Source organism: Mytilus galloprovincialis, chromosome 5 (genome assembly GCF_965363235.1).
Source record: "Mytilus galloprovincialis chromosome 5, xbMytGall1.hap1.1, whole genome shotgun sequence".
Lineage (NCBI taxonomy): Eukaryota > Metazoa > Mollusca > Bivalvia > Mytilida > Mytilidae > Mytilus > Mytilus galloprovincialis.
Window position 1 is genome coordinate 13199025 of NC_134842.1, and position 19095 is coordinate 13218119.

Sequence of the window (19095 nt, forward strand, 5' to 3'; positions counted from 1 at the left end):
ACGACTTTAAACTTGTTTTTTTTTTTAAAGTGTCATGTACAGGTAATCTGGTATTTTTTTTGGTATCCAATGTTTATCATATTGATTCACAGCAGTCTTCTTTTAATGCACAGTTTTTGGAAAGTTTTTGTCTGGGTAATTGAAATCATCATTTTAGAAAATTTTTGCAACATTTTCATTATTGAGAAAATTGTAAGTTGTAAAGTTCTGGATATACATGTTTAAGCATGTCTATATTAGATTTACTGAATTAATCAACAAAGTTTTGTCTTCTTAAGTTGTTGGATTGTTGTCTATAAGTATTTTCTCAATTTTATGCAAAATTTACAGAAAATTTACATTAACATTATAACATTAGCTGATCATGGTTGACGTAGCTAAATATCATGTTTATTATATTTGTTAAACTCATTGCATGTTATGAGAAGTAAAACAAAAATTAAAGATAAAATAATTGACTGTGCCAATGTGGTGTCAGTCATAAAACCATCAGAGGGCTGGATCAATACATAAAGAATAGCTACATGCATAATATGTATGTCTATTGTTAGACTTCAGAAGTTTCAGCAAGATGTTCCAACACAAAAGAAAAATATCAACATGGTATAATAAGATTGTCTTACAAACAAATGATATATTATATATACTCTATTGATTATTGGTTTAATATAAGACCTTAATCTTTCTTTTAATGTGCTTAATATCAACAGAAACATAATATCACTTCATGAAAAAGGATAGTTTTGAATTACAGCAGTTTAATCTCTTATAGGAGTATCAACAGTTTTGTTACATGTAATCTATAACAATTCAAATATTAACAGGAAAACTAATATTATTTCATTATTGATTAATCGTACAGTTTGGTTTTTTTAACTCACAACAGTTGTTTATAACGTTTTAAAGAAAATAACTTGGCCTTAACCATGTTAACAAAGATAAGTAGTAAATGAACTGTGAGATGAACAATGATGTCTCTGAAAGGGGGATTTGGGTTTGGGTATTTGATAAATACAGCCTGTAATTCAGTGGTTGTCGTTTGTTTATGTGTTACATATTTGTTTTTCGTTCATTTTTTTTTTTTTACATAAATAAGGCCGTTAATTTTCTTGTTTGAATTGTTTTACATTGTCTTATTGGGGCTTTTTATAGCTCACTATGCGGTATGGGCTTTGCTCATTGTTGAAGGCTGTAAGGTGACCTATAGTTGTTAATGTCTGTGTCATTTTGGTCTTTTGTGGATAGTTGTCTCATTGGCAATCATACCACATCTTCTTTTTTATATACCGGTAGTCAAAATTCAATTACAATCTCAATTTTTCATAAAAAATGAACTTGTACCACTTCCTAGTCTCATGAATCTAGTAGAGAGTCATGGCGTCCTACAATGAGGACGTGACTTAGAAAAACCTCATAAAGCAGGTGCCTTAAATTCTGTCTCCAATCTTGATTACCAGGATTGTAAGTTTTCATGCCAAAGGTTATGGTTCTCTTCAGGCAATGCAGGATCCTCAACCAATTAAAACTGAATGCCACAAAATAGCCAACAGTGAAGGTAAGCACCAATAACCAATCAAATATACGGTTCCAACTAGTTTAATCCTTACTGACAACCAATCAAATATATGGTTCCAACTAGTTTAATCCTTACTGACAACCAATCAAATATATGGTTCCAACTAGTTTAATCCTTACTGACAACCAATCAAATATATGGTTCCAACTAGTTTAATCCTTACTGACAACCAATCAAATATATGTTTAATCCTTACTGACAACCAATCAAATATACGGTTCCAACTAGTTTAATCCTTACTGACAACCAATCAAATATACGGTTCCAACTAGTTTAATCCTTACTGACAACCAATCAAATATATGGTTCCAACTAGTTTAATCCTTACTGACAACCAATCAAATATATAGTTCCAACTAGTTTAATCCTTACTGACAACCAATCAAAAATACGGTTCCAACTAGTTTACTCCTTACCAACAACCAATCAAATATACGTTCCAACTAGTTTACTCCTAACTGAGCTGAGATTCTACTCCTCCTCCAGGTGATAAAGATATAGAAACTCTAGCACTGGCAATTGTTACTATTTGTACATGTGTATTGAGATTATCTGCAATATGATGTACAAACCTGTAAAGTATGCTGAACTTCTTGTAAAACTTTGTGAACCTGATCTTCTAATATCCATTTTAGCTCTTTTCTCTATAAAATAAATAAAATCTAGGTAACTGTATGACTGATAGTAGAATTTGAACTAAAAAAAAAAAAAAGTTTACTGGAATACAAATTTTGTACATATTGTATGAAGCTTTTTAAAATATGAAAAATAAATCCATGGTTGCAGAAATTTTTCCAATTTTTGAATATATATGCTATACAATTACAATGCACATATATATATATATTGTCCAATATAATTTTTCATCAAAAGATAACAAAATTCTAGAATGGACAAGCAGCCAAAGAAATTCATAATTAGCCTTGATTTCAAATTTGAAGGTCATGATGGTTGATCTAGAAAATTGTGTAGCAATATATATTTCTAGGTATTTTGTCATATTTAATTTATATCAATTATCATCATTACAAGTAAATGTATGTTCAGATGGTTAGACTTTTCTTTTTCTACAAAAAATGATGATTTAACCATTTATTCAAAGGTCAAAGTCATGCATTGGTCATGACATGTAATTCATAAGAAATTGTTCCCATGGCAGCAGTCCTTTCACATCAATTATTATCTTCAAGATGTAAAATTTGAGCCAAATGTTATTTTCCAAAGGTATCAATCAATTTTGCTAACACAATAGCTAATACATGTGATATATGGAATTAATATGCACCAATTCACACATATTCATCATGCATAATAATTATAATCATGAATAAATTAGGTTCCTTTAAACATGTTAAAAGTATAATTTATATAATAAATGAAAGTAAGGTTAGTATACAATAGATTAAACATGACTTAATAATTTATTGATTTGCACTTGAACTAAAAGTATGCACATAGACAAAACCATGTAAACAATGAACATTTATTATAAAAGTATTCAATGAAGGTAAATAAAAGTATCATATGAGAAAATTGTTTGCTGTTTGTATCATCTGAATCAGACTGAATGGGTTGAAACTCCTTCCATCACAAATCAAACTTACTATCATAATTATAGACCAGAAACATTCCATCAGCAGTACAATTGTATCATCACATCCATCCATGTCTGTATTTTTGGACAATTTTGTGAAACTTCAAGTCACTGTCTACATTAAATTACTTGCATGTTGTTCCAACATGTCCAATGCCTGATTTGATTTAGAAATAATACATGGGGGCTTGAATATGTTGTGATTTTACCATGGGTTAGCCCTTTATGACAAATATTTTAAAAATAAAATATCGGCATAAAAGGACAACCAGTGGTAAAATCACGATATATTCAATTGAATTAAGCCCCCATGAATTATTTAGATTCTAATAGGACAAGTACGGCATTTGTTTTGGATCTAAGCGCTAGATGAAGGCATTATTTTTTGTTTTCTGTTAAATTGTTCCTTTTAAAATTGTTATACGATGATGACTGATAGTCAATGATAGTGGAATTAACTATTTGTGGATTCTTATAAATTCTATATACAACTTTTGGACTATTTTCAATCTCGGTCTATTTCTGATATTTATTTTTACATACTTTTGATTTATTAATCCTACATGTTAACATTGCCTATGTAAATTTTAAAATTGTTTGCATGCACATTGAACGACAAATTTATGTGACGTATGAAAAAATTTTCTGACGTCAGACACACAAATCAATGAATGTATTTGTAGATAGATGTTTTTGTGTTCTGTTAAATTGTCCCTTTTAAAATTGTTATACAATGATGACTGATGTACCCATATTTTGACTATTTTATTGATTGTGTCTGTTTAGTTTACGCATCAATGTAGTAGCAATAAACAAAAAAACTATGTCAATTGGACATGCTTTGATACTATATATGCCCTTGAATTTTTGCTAGATAACATTTTTGTTCGCTTTGGGAATTCCGTATATCGTCAGGTTATCGGAATTCCAATGGGGACTAACTGTGCACCACTTATTGCGGACCTGTTTTTGTATTGCTATGAGTTACAATTTATGACAAAAATAAGCAAAGACCCATCGAAACAACATCTGATAAACAGATTTAATAATACTTTTAGATATTTGGATGATATTTTGGCTCTCAATAATGACGACTTCAGTATGTATATTAAAGAAATTTATCCTGCTGAACTTACTTTAAATAAAGCTAATACTAACAATGACCACTGTCCTTTCCTCGATCTTGATATCTATATCACTAACGGAAAGCTGAATACTAAAATTTATGATAAAAGAGATGATTTTTCATTTCCTATAGTTAATTATCCATTTTTAGATGGTGACGTTCCCTTGTCACCATCTTATGGTGTTTATATATCTCAACTTGTACGATTCGCTCGTGTATGTAACAATGTTTTAGATTTTAACGAGAGAAATTTATGTATTACTGAAAAATTATTACACCAGGGTTTTCGATATCACAAACTAGTCAAAACATTTACTAAATTTTATCATCGGTATAAGGACATCATTCGTAAATATAGCTCAACATGCAGACTTCTTATACGTTCAGGTATTTCACATCCAATTTTTTATGAAAATATTCTTTATAAAGCACAAAGGTGTCAGTATTCACCTCAAAAACTAACAAAACCTTTGAATAGACTTATTAAGAAGGGATATAGTTACGATACTGTTGTCAGGTCATTAAAGATTGCATATTTTGGCGTTAATATTGATTCACTTATAGGGTCTTTGCATCGGAACTAAACACATTTATTCAAAAACCAGTTGTTGGCATGACACGGGTTATGTTCTTCTCATATATGTTATAATGGTATGATACTAAACCCCTAACGGGAAGGATTGTGCCTGATGTTCATATGATGAAATCATAATCTTTCAGTCAGTTTAATTGAAGTCTGGAGCTGGCATGTCAGTTAACTGCTAGTCATGCTAGTAGTCTGTTGTTATTTATGTATTATTGTCATTTTGTTTATTTTCTTTGGTTACATCTTCTGACATCAGACTCGGACATCTCTTGGACTGAATTTTAATGTGCGTATTGTTATGCGTTTACTTTTCTACATTGGCTAGAGGTATAGGGGGAGGGTTGAGATCTCACAAACATGTTTAACCCCGTGGCATTTTTGCGCCTGTCCCAAGTCAGGAGCCTCTGGCCTTTGTTAGTCTTGTATTATTTTAATTTTAGTTTCTTGTGTACAATTTGGAAATTAGTATGGCGTTCATTATCACTGAACTAGTATATAATTATTTGTTTAGGGGCCAGCTGAAGGACGCTTCCGGGTGCGGGAATTTCTCGCTACATTGAAGACCTGTTGGTGACTTTCTGCTGTTGTTTTTTTCTATGGTCGGGTTGTTGTCTCTTTGGCACATTCCCCATTTCCATTCTCAATTTTATTTTAGATATAACGGAATTTGACGAGACTGTCATCAAAGTGAGAGGGTTAGCGCTATAAAACCAGGTTTAATCCACCATTTTCTACATTTGAAAATGCCTGTACCAAGTCAGGAAAATGACAGTTCTTGTCCATTCGTTTTTGATGAGGTTTGTTATTTGATTTTGCCATGTGATTATGGACTTTCTGAATTGATTTTCCTCTAAGTTCAGTATTTTTGTGATCTTACTTTTTGCCATTCCCATAAATAAACACACTAGGTATTAAATTGACGTAAAAGAAAGGAGCAAACTGAATCAGTGACATGCTTTAACTATTTACAATAACATATTTAAAAAGGTTAAGATGAATCTAGATGTTTTCGATATGATTTACGTCTTTATCTTGAAAGAATATAATATGTTTAACTATCTCTTATGACAATTTAAACAATATCAAGAAGTAAGAGTAAATTATATGAAAATTGTATTAGATGTCTCTAGAACATGTAGAATACAGGCAATTTTTTCTATCAATGGGAAGGTCGACTAACCATATATAATAGAAGCTTCTATTATATAGCTTCTATGTATATCATTGATAGATAAAAAGTGCCTCAGCCCTGTGCTCTGGAATCATATATATATATAAACATGATTATTCCATATTGGTATTATTTTAGTAGGTTTCTCTATATGAATTGGATTTTGAATAAAAAAGCATATTCACCTGAGAAAGTGTTATTCACCGCGCTAAACGTCACACGCTTTTACATGTAACGTTATGGTAAAATGTTTCATGTAAAAAAAAAAAATGGTATATGTTTGTCATTAGATACATTTTCTTCTCTCGGACTATGGAATAAAACAATTACTGTCTTTTGTTTCGGTAAATATGGGGTTTTATTGACTTTTGAAAAACTGATATTCACTTCGGCCGTCGGCCTCAGTGAATATCATTTTTTCAAAAGTCAATAAAACCGCATATTTACCTCATCAAAAGACAGTAATTGTATAATATTACATGTACATGCAAAATAAATTCCTAAAATTTCATTTGTCCATTAGGTTGGATAACTTGGTTTACATTATGTTAAATGAACAAACATACAGGAAATTTGTTATTGCAAACCAGCAACAATTTATTTAGTTTAAACATGTATATTTTTCGATGCTTGGAATGTACCTCTTAAAAGAGGGATTCTCATTCAATTGAAGGGTATCCCTAATTTATGAGTGTTCCCACATCTGCATGTCCTGTTGTCAGTGTTGAAATGTAAACAACTAACAAGTTCATCAGCTGATAATCAGTTGTTCAACTTCAAACATAAGTCCACCTTATTTTGTAATATTCTTTAATGATTTAAGTGATATATTTTGTTATCATGATAATTTTTGTTTTGTGACATTATTCACAACATAACAATTTAATATAAAATAATAAAGATCTCACCAACACTTCTGCCTCTTCCTCCATTCTTGATAAGTGTGATTAACTTGTTACTTCCCTTGATTTACCTCTCTCCTTAATGCAACACGCACCTGTTTGTTTTCACAATTTTCAGAGTAAACATCGACAGTTACACTAATTGTTGCTGGTTTAAAGGAATTCTAATTGTACTTTAACTGTTTTTCGTTAAATGGCTGATGATTGTTAGACACTAGCCGTAAACAAAATATCGGATCTGTTCCCGTTCTTTCGCTCTTAGAGTTAAGGAATTGTCTCCCCTTGATGGAAACTAAAACCCAGACAACAGCCAGCATAGTTGTTGCAAAGCAAGAGAGGAAAGTTTTCTCTGGTAAAAACAGTTATAGATAATATATGTTTGCCCTCTGTTGATGTACACTGTTTGACCACTATATAATTAGCATAATTACAGTAAAAAAACCATGGGTACCAAATTACTTTAATTAGCATTATGATTTGTATATATTAGGTCATTTCTGGAATCATGTCTTTCACCGGAAAAGATCAACAATTTCTCACACCTTTATGACCTCATTTACCAGAAAGAAGGCGTGCCTGTATCCCTGCTCTATTAAAAGTTTCCAGCACTTTCATATTCCCGTGCTTGCATTTCCTATCATGATTTTCTTGATAGAGGGTTGCTGCTCACAAGGAGGCTATTAAACCAAGAGTTCCAAATGGTGAAGTTGAAATCATCACTTCGTAAATTTTACGGACGCCATCACAAGTTGGTTGACCGTTATGGAATAACCGTTTCACAAATGATATGGATATCGATGTTCCTTACGTCGTAACTACAATCCCCTTCCCTTTCATGAATGTGACCTACCGAATTAGACTATTTACCGTATTTGTTATCACATAAGCAACATGACACGTGCCCATGTGGAGCAGAATCTGCTTACCCTTCCGGAGCACCTGAGATCACCCCTAGTTTTTTGGTGGGGTTCGTGCTGTTAATTCTTTAGTTTTCTATTTTGTGTCGTGTGTGCTGTTGTTTGTATGTCTTTTTCATTTTTAGCCATGACGTTGTCAGTTTGTTTTAGATTTATGAGTTTGACTGTCCCTTTGGTATCTTTCGTCCCTCTTTCATAATCTTCATTATAGGGTAGTATAGAAATAATTAATGTTCCGTTAAGTACATAATTGTTATGGCGTATGACTGAGGGAGGGTGACCATCCTTTAAGATTTAGATTTCCCAAATATTTTGTGCAGTACAAAATAAAACTTTTTCACCCGTTTGCTCAACATGTGTTGGAAATTTCTATGCATACATTTTTGTCACGTGGTGATGGAAGTCACCTGACAGATTCGTCTGAAAACCGTTACCCGGAACTGGCCTATAATCTGATAACATGGTTTATATGTACAAATTATGACCAGTCAAGTTAGACTGGTTTGCCTGTCTAGATCAATGTGCATATTACATAATTCATATTTATAGAACAAGGTGATTATATATAGGGGGATCCCAGTCTACAGTCAAGTATCACGTGTAGAATGGGAATAGACTTATGATCTGCGTTTCCGCACTAATCATGTACGACAACGTACTTAATACGTTTTGATTCAAGACAGCATAACACACAATGAGCCACATATAATAAGAAGTCGTAAGTGTTTGTGTTTACATGATTACAGAAGGCACCAATGATCTTAAGTTTGTAATATTCTTCATTTTGCTTTGATAGCACTCATAGATTTTTCAAACAGCTCCACACTAAACAGGACAACCAACTGAACACAGTTACCAATGATGTAGTTTCTGTGCAAATACAGTATATAAGATTGTAGGCTGTTTATTTTCCTTTATTTCATACACAATATATGAGCTGCATCGTATAGAAATTGACCTTATGCTTAGTAATACATTAGCTAATACATTTACATGCATGTGAATTTGATTGATTTTGGAATGTTGATCAATCAGTTACAAAAAAGATAAATGTTGGTCTGTTGTGAAAGTTTCTTATATCAACTCAATTTTTTTTACACTTTGTATAGATCTATGTTGAATTCTTTGCATTTTTCAACCCGAAGTAAATAATTCTAAGTATTGATATGCATTTGTATTTGCATTAGGTAGATTTCTATCCGACACAGCTCACATATTGTTTATAATGTTATAAAGGATGTTGAATCAGGACAATAGACAAAAGACACTATTTTATTGTTATTTGTTAGCCAAGGCTCCCAGGAGAAAATATATTTTGACCTATAATGGTTTACATTTTACAAATTGTGACTTGGATGGAGAGTTTTCTCATTGGCTCTCATACATGTACTACATCTTCTAACATCTATGTACCGACGAATGGGCGAGGTTACCCTAAAGCAAATCTTTTATTTACGTTGCATACTCTAGTTGGGTAGGAAGGAATAGATTTTTAAATATTTTTGGGCACAATAAAGGTACAAACTTTTTGTTACAAATTTTCCTTGGAGTTCGGTATTTTTGTTATTTTACTTTTTCAGCTGGTTTTACACAAAAAACAATGTTAGACATGCTGGAGCAGAAAAAAATTGAATTTTAAAATTTCTTGTCATCAAAATTAACGCTATTTTGGTAGGCTGCTTTTTAGGTGGGTAGACAGTCTACATCAAACAACTTACATTTTATTTTTGGCCTATCTCTATTCCGACAATGCAATGATAATACACAATATAATTATTTTCAGGTGGTGGACCAAAGAAAATTCTGAATCAGATTCCAGATGAAATATTAAATGATCCCAAATTAAAACTTGCAGTAGGAAAGGTATACTACATGTAATTCTTTAGGTAAAACAGCATTTTTATACTGTTTTATTTTTTTGCTAGCAAATCTGGCACTTTCATCAAAAGTTGATTTGAGACATGTGCAAATAAATTGCATGGCAGTCTAAAGCACAATTTTTATCATCTTTCACTAACTTTTTACATCTTAATAATATTTTTTTTCTCATTATTATCGATTTGAAGTAAGAATAAAATAAAAACATTTTTGAATACATTGTAGTTGAAAAAAATGTTAATTGTATTTTGTCAGTGAAAAAAAGGAAATGTGATAAGAATTTTTTTCCAACATTTATTTTCCAAAATACTTTACTGTGCTTACTGCCCTAGACAACATTCTAATAAATACAATGGGAGACAATTCAATCTCAGTTATACCTTTATTTACATGTATGATTTGAATGCTGTTATTTACTGGATAATATATTCAAATGATTTTGGTTTTAACTTGCAAGCTCTTTTAAATAATGTGTAGGTTTTTCCAGTATCAATAATAGCTATATATGCATATATCATTCTTATTGTTTATGTTGCAGCTTCCAGATAACTACAACTTTGAAATCTGTAAAACAATATGGAAGATCAAGATGATAGAAGCAAAAAGAGGTATGACATTTATTATATTGTAAACCAACTTAATTTTGCTGATAATTTATGTTTATCCCTTTCTAGACAATTTCACAGTGATTTAAATTTGTGATACTCAAATTAACTTCATGTAGATTAATAATCGTCCTGAATATGCACGAAATATTTGCCACTGGACGTTAAGCAACCAACAATCAATCAATCAATGTAGATTAATAAGGATGATACCAAGTTTTCGATATTCACGTTATTTTCTACTTGCAAAAGTCTGAAAAATAAATTGCACATGAAAATTAGTTGGTTTACAGTTTACATGTACTGAATAAATGATAGCATTTTATACATTATTGCCAATGTTTGTAGAAAACCCTTTTCAAACACAGGATATTTAAACTCTTGTAATACAATGTTTGTAGTGAAATAACTGAAAAACAAATGCTTACTTTGGACATGTTGGAAGGAATCTTTTAAAATTTTGTTTTTTCAAGAAATAGTATTGAAACACTTGATAAATCATTTCAAGAAGGTGTAAAACAATTGCAAAAGGTTATTTAGAATAAGATAGAAAGATTGAAGCCAGTGTACAACTCAAACAAGCTTAAACTAAAATGTTTTTTTTTCTTTTGCTCTAAGGGAGATAATTTAAACTATTTCAAATGTTGGAGACTATAATATATCAAAATACATAAATCATTGTAAATGGAGGCTAGAATAAAAAAAATAATCTTAGATGTTTCAATCAAATGATAAAAGTTTCATAAATTGTTTACCTTATCTAAAAAAAAAATCATAAGTTGTCTACTTTATCTACTCAAAAGGAAAACGAATCTGATTTATATAAAAATAAGAAGATGTGGTATAGTTACCAATGACACAACTGTCCTTCAGAAACCAAATGACATATACATTAACAAAAAAAACTAAGGATTTTCTTATCCCAGGAATAGATTACCTTAGCCGTATTTGGCACAACTTTTTGGAATTTTGGGTCCTCAATGCTCTTCAACTTTGTACTTGTTTGGCTTTGCAACTATTTTGATCTGAGCGTCACTGATGAGTCTTATGTAGACGAAACGCGCGTCTGGCGTAATAAATTATAATCCTGGTAACTTTGATAACTAATAACAACTATACTTAGTTTTCCAAAATAAAGAGATAAAATCCATACCATATTCTGTTTTTCAGTTGCCTTACAGTTTCCTGAAGGTCTACTTGTCTTTGCCTGTGTTATAGCAGATATTATAGAAGAGTAAGTGTTATCTCAGACTTTTAAGGATAACTGTATAGTGTGTACTTTTTTTATGTGTCTAAATTTGTTCATGTTGTTTGCTGTAGGTACATTTTTTGTGAAAACACCAATACAATTACACAGTTTACTTAAGTGCATGTAAATAAAATTGAGATATGAAATGGTGAATATGTCAAAGAGGCAACAACCCGACCTCCAAGCCGAAAACATCAGAGGGCCACCATTGTGGGTAAAAACTGTTTAATAATTATATATACTCTATAGCTATCAAATGACAATTGTAAAGTTTTCAACCAATTTAAAGGATACATTTACGTATCAGACGATTGTATATTCATTTTTTTTTGTAAGCAGCCAGTTTTATTATTAATGTATATATGTTATAGCTATAAAAGACTTTCATGACTTTATGAAAATTTTCGTTATTCATTAATTCAAATGTACAAATACAAAATTTTAGATTAAGCAAAATAAGATATATACAAATGCATAAGCAATACTTAATTTGTGAAATAGGTGCATATCAGGCCTGTAGCCAGGAATTTCCAAAGGGGGTTATTTGGCCTCAAAAACTTGACTTTAACAGTCACAATTCGAACAAAACGTTGACTTTAACAGTCATTATTTGTTTTCAAGGGGGGGGGGGGAGTCGTCCGAACCCCCTGGCTACGGGTATGCATATGCTAAAATGTGAAAATATGTATACTGTTTCAGACCCTTTTAGTTTTAGTTTAATCAAAATTTGCTTTTTCTAACCTATAGTTTACACATGCTAAATGAATATGATAAATACTGAACTGCTAAAAAATTGTATTCACATACTTTGTAATGGTAATATTTGTAGAATCACAGCACATGGTACACATTTTATTTAATGTACTCACTCCTATGGAATAAAACTGTGTATTATAATCATTTGGGTTATATACAGATTTACAGATGCAGATACATTGATCATGGGTGATGTTACCTATGGAGCCTGCTGTGTTGATGACTACACTGCTAAAGCTCTTGGTTGTGATCTGATGGTACATTACGGTCACAGCTGTCTCAGTAAGTTGTCTAAAAGCATAAGATATGAATAATTAATGGTAATGCTTTGATTGGGGTGTTATTGTGGTTAGATTTTTAAAGCAATTGCTTTTATGCTATCGCGTATGGCCATCTTTGTGACCCAGATCAGAGACTCCGCCCATATCAAGCCATAGTATTTTGTTAAACAGGCTCCTGGTCTGTCATTCTTTAACACCTATGTATGTTTTCTAATGCAATACATAGCTTGAAACTTTAAAAAAAACGTTAGTGGATTTAAGAAGTTTCAGAATATGTTCTTGTAGATGTATTTTTGTATTTAAAGGGTCAACCGTTTGACTATTAAATAACATAGAAGTCCGAGTGAAAAAAAGTACATTTTTATAACTGCGATTCCGTTTTCCGCCGTTCGTACGATGTTTCAACAAAATATGGATTCATTTCAGTTGTTGATTTAGTATTGAAAATTTAACTGAATTATCTCCTATTAAATACGGTTTTATATGTTTAATTTGTGTTTCTTTAAGAGGTCAGGTGCTCTTGTTCATTCATAAAATTATCGTTCATTCATACAGGTTAATGCGTAGTGTCAAATGATTACCTGTAATCTAAAAATAGACAAACTTTGTTTGCGCAAATAATTTAGCGGAACGAAACCCTTGTTGAAAACACATAACAATAAGTTCGTTTTCCTTTTCTGTCAAAACTCCGTAATATTTATCGATCACCTTACTAATGAAATGGACCCGTCCAAACGTAGTAGATGCCAAGTCGGTCCAGATGAAGAGATATTTCAATTTGGAATTTTCTAGTTACATAGATTGAAAAAAGTACGTCTTTTTAAATATCATGATCAAAACTGGGTATGCATAACAAATGTCAGATGAAACCATTATCCTCGTCTTTTCAGTGAACAAGTCTACTACGTTTGTTGACACTCGACGGTCCACCGTGTTAGCAATTTTATTTCACATCTTTTCGAAATATTGAAGATCATTTTTCGCAATGTTTCCTGAAAATTGATAAATGTCAAAGCAACGTAGAGCTGTTTGTTCTTGTTCATATGATAAAATTGAGAATGGAAATGGGGAATGTGTCAAAGAGACAACAACCCGACCATAGAAAAACATACAACAGCAGAAGGTCACCAACAGGTCTTCAATGCAGCGAAAAATTCCCGCTCCCGGAGGCGTCCTTCAACTGGCCCTAAACAATACATATACTAGTTCAGTGATAACGATTTAATGTCATGTTTGTCTGTGATGACCCCCCCACCCCCCTTTTCGGGATTGCATGAGAATTATAGTTATCTCGTACCCACATGCACTTGTTTCTATCCATAGGAAGGTCGACTATCCATATAAAACTATTTTGGATAGAAACAAGTGTCTGTGCTCGTACCGCATCAGAAGGACATACATGTATATCAACTGAGCAATAATGTTTGGAACTTAGTTTTAAAAATGATGACAAAGTACCATTATGAAAATATTTTTATTAAGCTGAAATATATATTTATTTTTTACATGTTTATGTCTTGTAAGATATTTTATTTCTTTCCCGTTTTTTAACATTTGCGTCTGGAAAGTTGAAATGTTTTAACTTAATCATTTGTGTTAATGGTTAAATATGAATTAATAATGAAAATTGTTAAAATTAAATCAATAAAGGAAATTATTGCCCAGTTACAAACACTACCAGGGGATAATCCATGATGATTTCTTTTTGAGTTATATGTTTCAGCACATGTATATTTGACCCCAACTTTAGCCTGGTAAACGTGTTGTCTCCTTGTGAAATATAAAACATATTAAAAATGACTTTCTGCTAAAGTCTTTTATTTATATAAAGTTAAAACCTTTTACTTCTAACTAGACAACACTCATGTCAGGTTTAATTATTATATATATGTGGATGAAAAATAAAAGTCCCCAAACATTAACATGACAGCAATTGCTTTTACAGCCTTTAAGGCTAAAAAACTGAGAAAGAGATCCTTCTCAGCGTATTCAAAAGTATTCAAAATCGCAACAAAAAGAATTAAAAGTTAAACCATTAACATTAGCAAGATATATCATTTTAGTACTTATTTACAGTAATTTAGATTATTGTACCATGAATTTTCATCAATTGATAAGGTACTAGTTATCTTAAATTTCATGATTAGTACCACTTAATGTTAAGCAAATACAAATCTATCAAAAAATTCATGGTTAGTAAATAGAACCAATTGTAATACCTAAACAAAATAATAACAAAGCAAATCAGTGAGACTTTCAACATGGAGTAAAAATTGGCACCTTAATGCCAAATCTGAAATTTTCCCAATTTTCATGGTCCACTGAACATAGAAAATGATAGTGCTGATGGGCATCCGTGTACTGGGGACACATTCTTGTTTTTATGCCCCACCTACGATAGTAGAGGGGCATTATGTTTTCTGGTCTGTGCGTCCGTCCATCTGTTCGTCTGTTCGTTCGTCCTCCGTTCCTGTCTGTTTTTCTGTCCGTTCATCCGTCTGTCCTGCTTCAGGTTAAAGGTTTTGGTCAAGGTAGTTTTTGATGAAGTTGAAGTCCAATCAACTTGAAACTTAGTATACATGTTCTGTATGATATGATCTTTTTAATTTTAATGCCAAATTAGTGTTTTTAGCCCAATTTCACGGTCCATTGAACACAGAAAATGATAGTGCAAGTTTCAGGTTAAAGTTTTTGGTTAAAGGTTTTGGTCAAGGTAGTTTTTGATGAAGTTGAAGTCCAATCAACTTGAAACTTAGTATACATGTTCCCTATAATATGATCTTTCTAATTTATATGGTCCCTGAACACAGAAAATGATAATGCGAGTGGGGCATCTGTGTACTATGGACACATTCTTGTTTCTTATCATGCTTATACTTATATTTGTAGTACCTATAGACAGAACAGAAGGTATACAGATGCTGTATGTATTTGTTGATATAGCTATCGACATGATGCATTTTATGGACACACTGAAACATAACTTTAAACCAGGAGACCATCTAGCACTTGTCAGCACTATCCAGTTTGTGGCTGCACTACAGGTACTGTTCTATAAGTTACGGTTTGTATAAAAAAGAAGATGTGGTAGGATTGCCAATGAGACACCTGTCCACAAGAGACCAAGGGACCAAGAGACCAAATGACGCTTAAATAGGTCACTGTACGGCTTTCAACAATGAGCAAAGCCCAAAATGCATAGTCAGCTATAAAAGACCCCGAAATGACAATGTTTAACAATTTAAATGAGAAACTAAGAACCTAATTTATGTACAAAAAATGAATGAAAACAAATATGTAGCACAAAAACAAGCGACAACCACTGAATTACAAGCTCCTGACTTGAGACATGGTCTTGAATTATTTTTATACGACCGCAAAACTTTTTCGTATATTGGTATCACGTCATCATCCTCGTCATCAGCGTTGTTAGTATAAGTAAATAGAAATCAATAAAATTTTAACACAATGTTTATAACCACAAAAGGAAGTTTTGGATTGAATTTAAGGGTTATGGTCCCTAAGGTTTAGGAAAAAGGGGCCCAAAGGGCCCAAAACAAGCATTTATCTATTGCAAGACAATAAGTTGTGTATAAGTATTTCAATTGTTCTGAAATTGTACCACAATGTTTAATACCATAAGTAGAAGGTTGGGATATATTTTAAGGGTTATGGGGCAAATAGTCTAGGAATAAAGGGCCAAAAAGGGTCCAAAACAAGCATTTTTGTAGTTTCAAGACAATAAATTGGAGTTATCTTTCTTTGTCCAGAATGGTTGTTGAATCACCTAAAACCAATGCTTTATGAAATTTTCTTTGAAAATTGGAGTTATCTTTCTTTGTCCAGAATAATAGTTGAATCAACTTAAATCAAAGCTTTATACAATATATGCAATGCAATATTCACTTTTACTACCAACTGATAAATTAAAGCAATCTTTACCATTCAGTGATTACAAACACTTTGATTACCATTCTAGGGTTATGCTCCTTTGTTCTCTTAACTTAAGTTTGTCTCAGCTAAATTTAATGAAATGTGTATATAATACTTATTACCTCTAAACATTCTAAACTCAGTTTAAGTTCAAGTTTTGGCAGCTTCACTTTTTACAGTTATTGAGTAATGTCCCTTTATAATGTTACATGTTAGCGAGGGCATCATCTGTGTCCCTTTCAACACATTCCCCATTAGTTTTTTTACAAGTTACTATTAATTAATATTAATTTTAACCATGACTGTATGACATTTTATATTTTAATACTTTATGATGTATTTAAATGAGTAGTTATTGTTGCAAACTCTATCAGAAATTTGAATTGAGATCATTTTTAGAATAAGGGAACGGGGGAGGTGAAAAAAAGTTGGGGGTGGGGGGGTCAATTTTTCTCATTTCAGATTTCAGAAATTAAAAAGAAAATTTCTTCAAATATTTTTTTTTTTGAGAAGATTAATATTCAACAACATAGTGAATTGCGCAAAAGCAAAAACTAGAATTTTAAGTTCATTAGACCACATTCATTCTGTGTTAGAAACCTATATGCTGTGTCAACTATTTAATCACAATCCAAATTCAGAGCTGAATGTTGTGTCCATACTTGCCCCAACCGTTCAGGGTTCAACCTCTGGGGTCGTATAAAGCTGTGCCCTGTGGAGCATCTGATTTAATATTTATTTATTGTAGTCCTCAGCTGGTGTTTTGAGAGAAGATTTCACCATTACTATACCTCAGTCCAAACCTTTGTCCCCTGGAGAAATACTGGGTTGTACATCTCCTAAACTTACACCTGATACAACAGCCATCATGTAAGTAAGATATACTGTAAAATCAGAAATTTTCGTTGGGGATTTAATTTAGTTTATTTCGTGGATAGGAAATTACCACGAAATTAAAACCCCAACGAAAATTTAACTGTAGATTTACATTATTTTATGATCTGACTAAATCCTATTGACATTATATCATGTATATAATTGATGAACATAAATGCAGACAATGAAATAGATAGGTTAATTGATTAGACATAGATATTCAAAGGTTTTCTTAAAGGTTTTCTTTAAGTCAGATGATAAGCCTTATCCTTTGTTTGTACAGTAATTAATAATCATCAATAACCAGGGTTTCCGCTGGCGGTCGCCATTTTTGCAATTTACGATAAAATAATAATTGTGGCGATAAAAATTCGTCATTTGCGAAAGAATTTGGCGAAAGAAATATATATAACGATTTATTTTTCTCCATCTTGTTTATTTACTTTTTTCGAGTTTCTCGAACAGATCAGACAATACTCAGAATTCACCTTGACCTCATCAAGATTTGGACAGAAAATCAATAATCAGCTGATTGCATTTTATAGCTATCCACAACAAAGAACTAATTGATAAAGGTGCTGATTGAATTGTTTGACAAAATGATATGGTTAAATGGCTTCTGCTAAATGTCACATACAGAATTCATTTACCACTTTGCGACGCACGTGTTTGAAGCAAACTTTTGACGTCTCCTCTCCTTTTAAAGATATTTTAGAAAAGAAAGATGTTGTTGTGACGAAACATATTCAAAAGCAAGACATAATCTCCGATTTAATACTTTAATTATCCTTGACTTTAATATAGGTAATTGATTAGGGAGACTACTTTAAAGTCGTTTGAGTGACACACGTGTTTCAAGCTTAGTTTTACGTCTCAATTTTTTCATTGACGATAGTCAAGAAAAAAAAACTGTTTTTATGAAGAAATCTATCCAAAAGGTTGGCAACAACCCCTCGAATGAGAGTAAGTAACCCTTCAATGTAATGACTACACATGAAATGAGGGATCAATTTCATGTGATAAAAACTTTTGTTTTGTTGTAAAAACCATTTCTTAGTACAAAAGGGCACATCAGTATTTTTCTTTTACAGAAACTTTCCCTACGATGTATACTGGTACTATATGATCAAAACATGTCCACTAATTTTGTTATATTCCAGGACTTATATCTTCTTTATTATTAAAAGTATTTTAAAATACAATGAATATTTTTCTCTTTTAAGTTAAAAAAAAATCTGGTTTTAGAGGAAATGTTTAGTGTTTATTCATTAAAATGTAGACTTCAAAATAAGTTTGAGAGAATAATCATAGACACAATGGGGAAAAATCATCTTATTTAAGGGGGGGGGGGGGGGGGTGGGGGTAGAAAAACTAGGTAAATTTTAAACAAGAAATATATTTATGTGACTTGGCGAAAAAAATAAGAAAGTGGGAAAAATATGTTGTTTTGGCGAAAGAGGTGGCGAAAAAAATAATTGACCCAGGGGCAACCCTGTCAATAACTGCCAATCGATGTCATAATACATTTATTACACAATCATTGTCCTTGGATTAAACATCAAAGGTGTGTAAAAGGCAATTAGCGTGTGCAGGTTACAACCCTTGATTAGTGCTCACTGTTACTATGAAATGAAATTATTGATTT

General features: G+C 31.8%; 2 protein-coding genes across 2 annotated transcripts in view; one reads left to right on the plus strand and one right to left on the minus strand.

Moving 5' to 3' along the window:
- Positions 1-7112, minus strand: part of LOC143075186 (protein rogdi-like) — a 30891-nt gene extending 23779 nt beyond the window's left edge. Inside the window, exons 1-2 of the mRNA XM_076250525.1 lie at positions 6962-7112; positions 2149-2220 (exon numbers count right to left, since the gene is read on the minus strand). Of these exons, the coding sequence (XP_076106640.1) occupies positions 2149-2220; positions 6962-6985 (96 nt within the window). The 5' untranslated portion in view covers positions 6986-7112. The remainder of the gene's footprint in view (positions 1-2148; positions 2221-6961) is intronic.
- Positions 7011-19095, plus strand: part of LOC143075185 (2-(3-amino-3-carboxypropyl)histidine synthase subunit 1-like) — a 30758-nt gene continuing 18673 nt past the window's right edge. Inside the window, exons 1-7 of the mRNA XM_076250524.1 lie at positions 7011-7307; positions 9656-9735; positions 10289-10358; positions 11526-11589; positions 12521-12642; positions 15531-15685; positions 17323-17444. Of these exons, the coding sequence (XP_076106639.1) occupies positions 7241-7307; positions 9656-9735; positions 10289-10358; positions 11526-11589; positions 12521-12642; positions 15531-15685; positions 17323-17444 (680 nt within the window). The 5' untranslated portion in view covers positions 7011-7240. The remainder of the gene's footprint in view (positions 7308-9655; positions 9736-10288; positions 10359-11525; positions 11590-12520; positions 12643-15530; positions 15686-17322; positions 17445-19095) is intronic.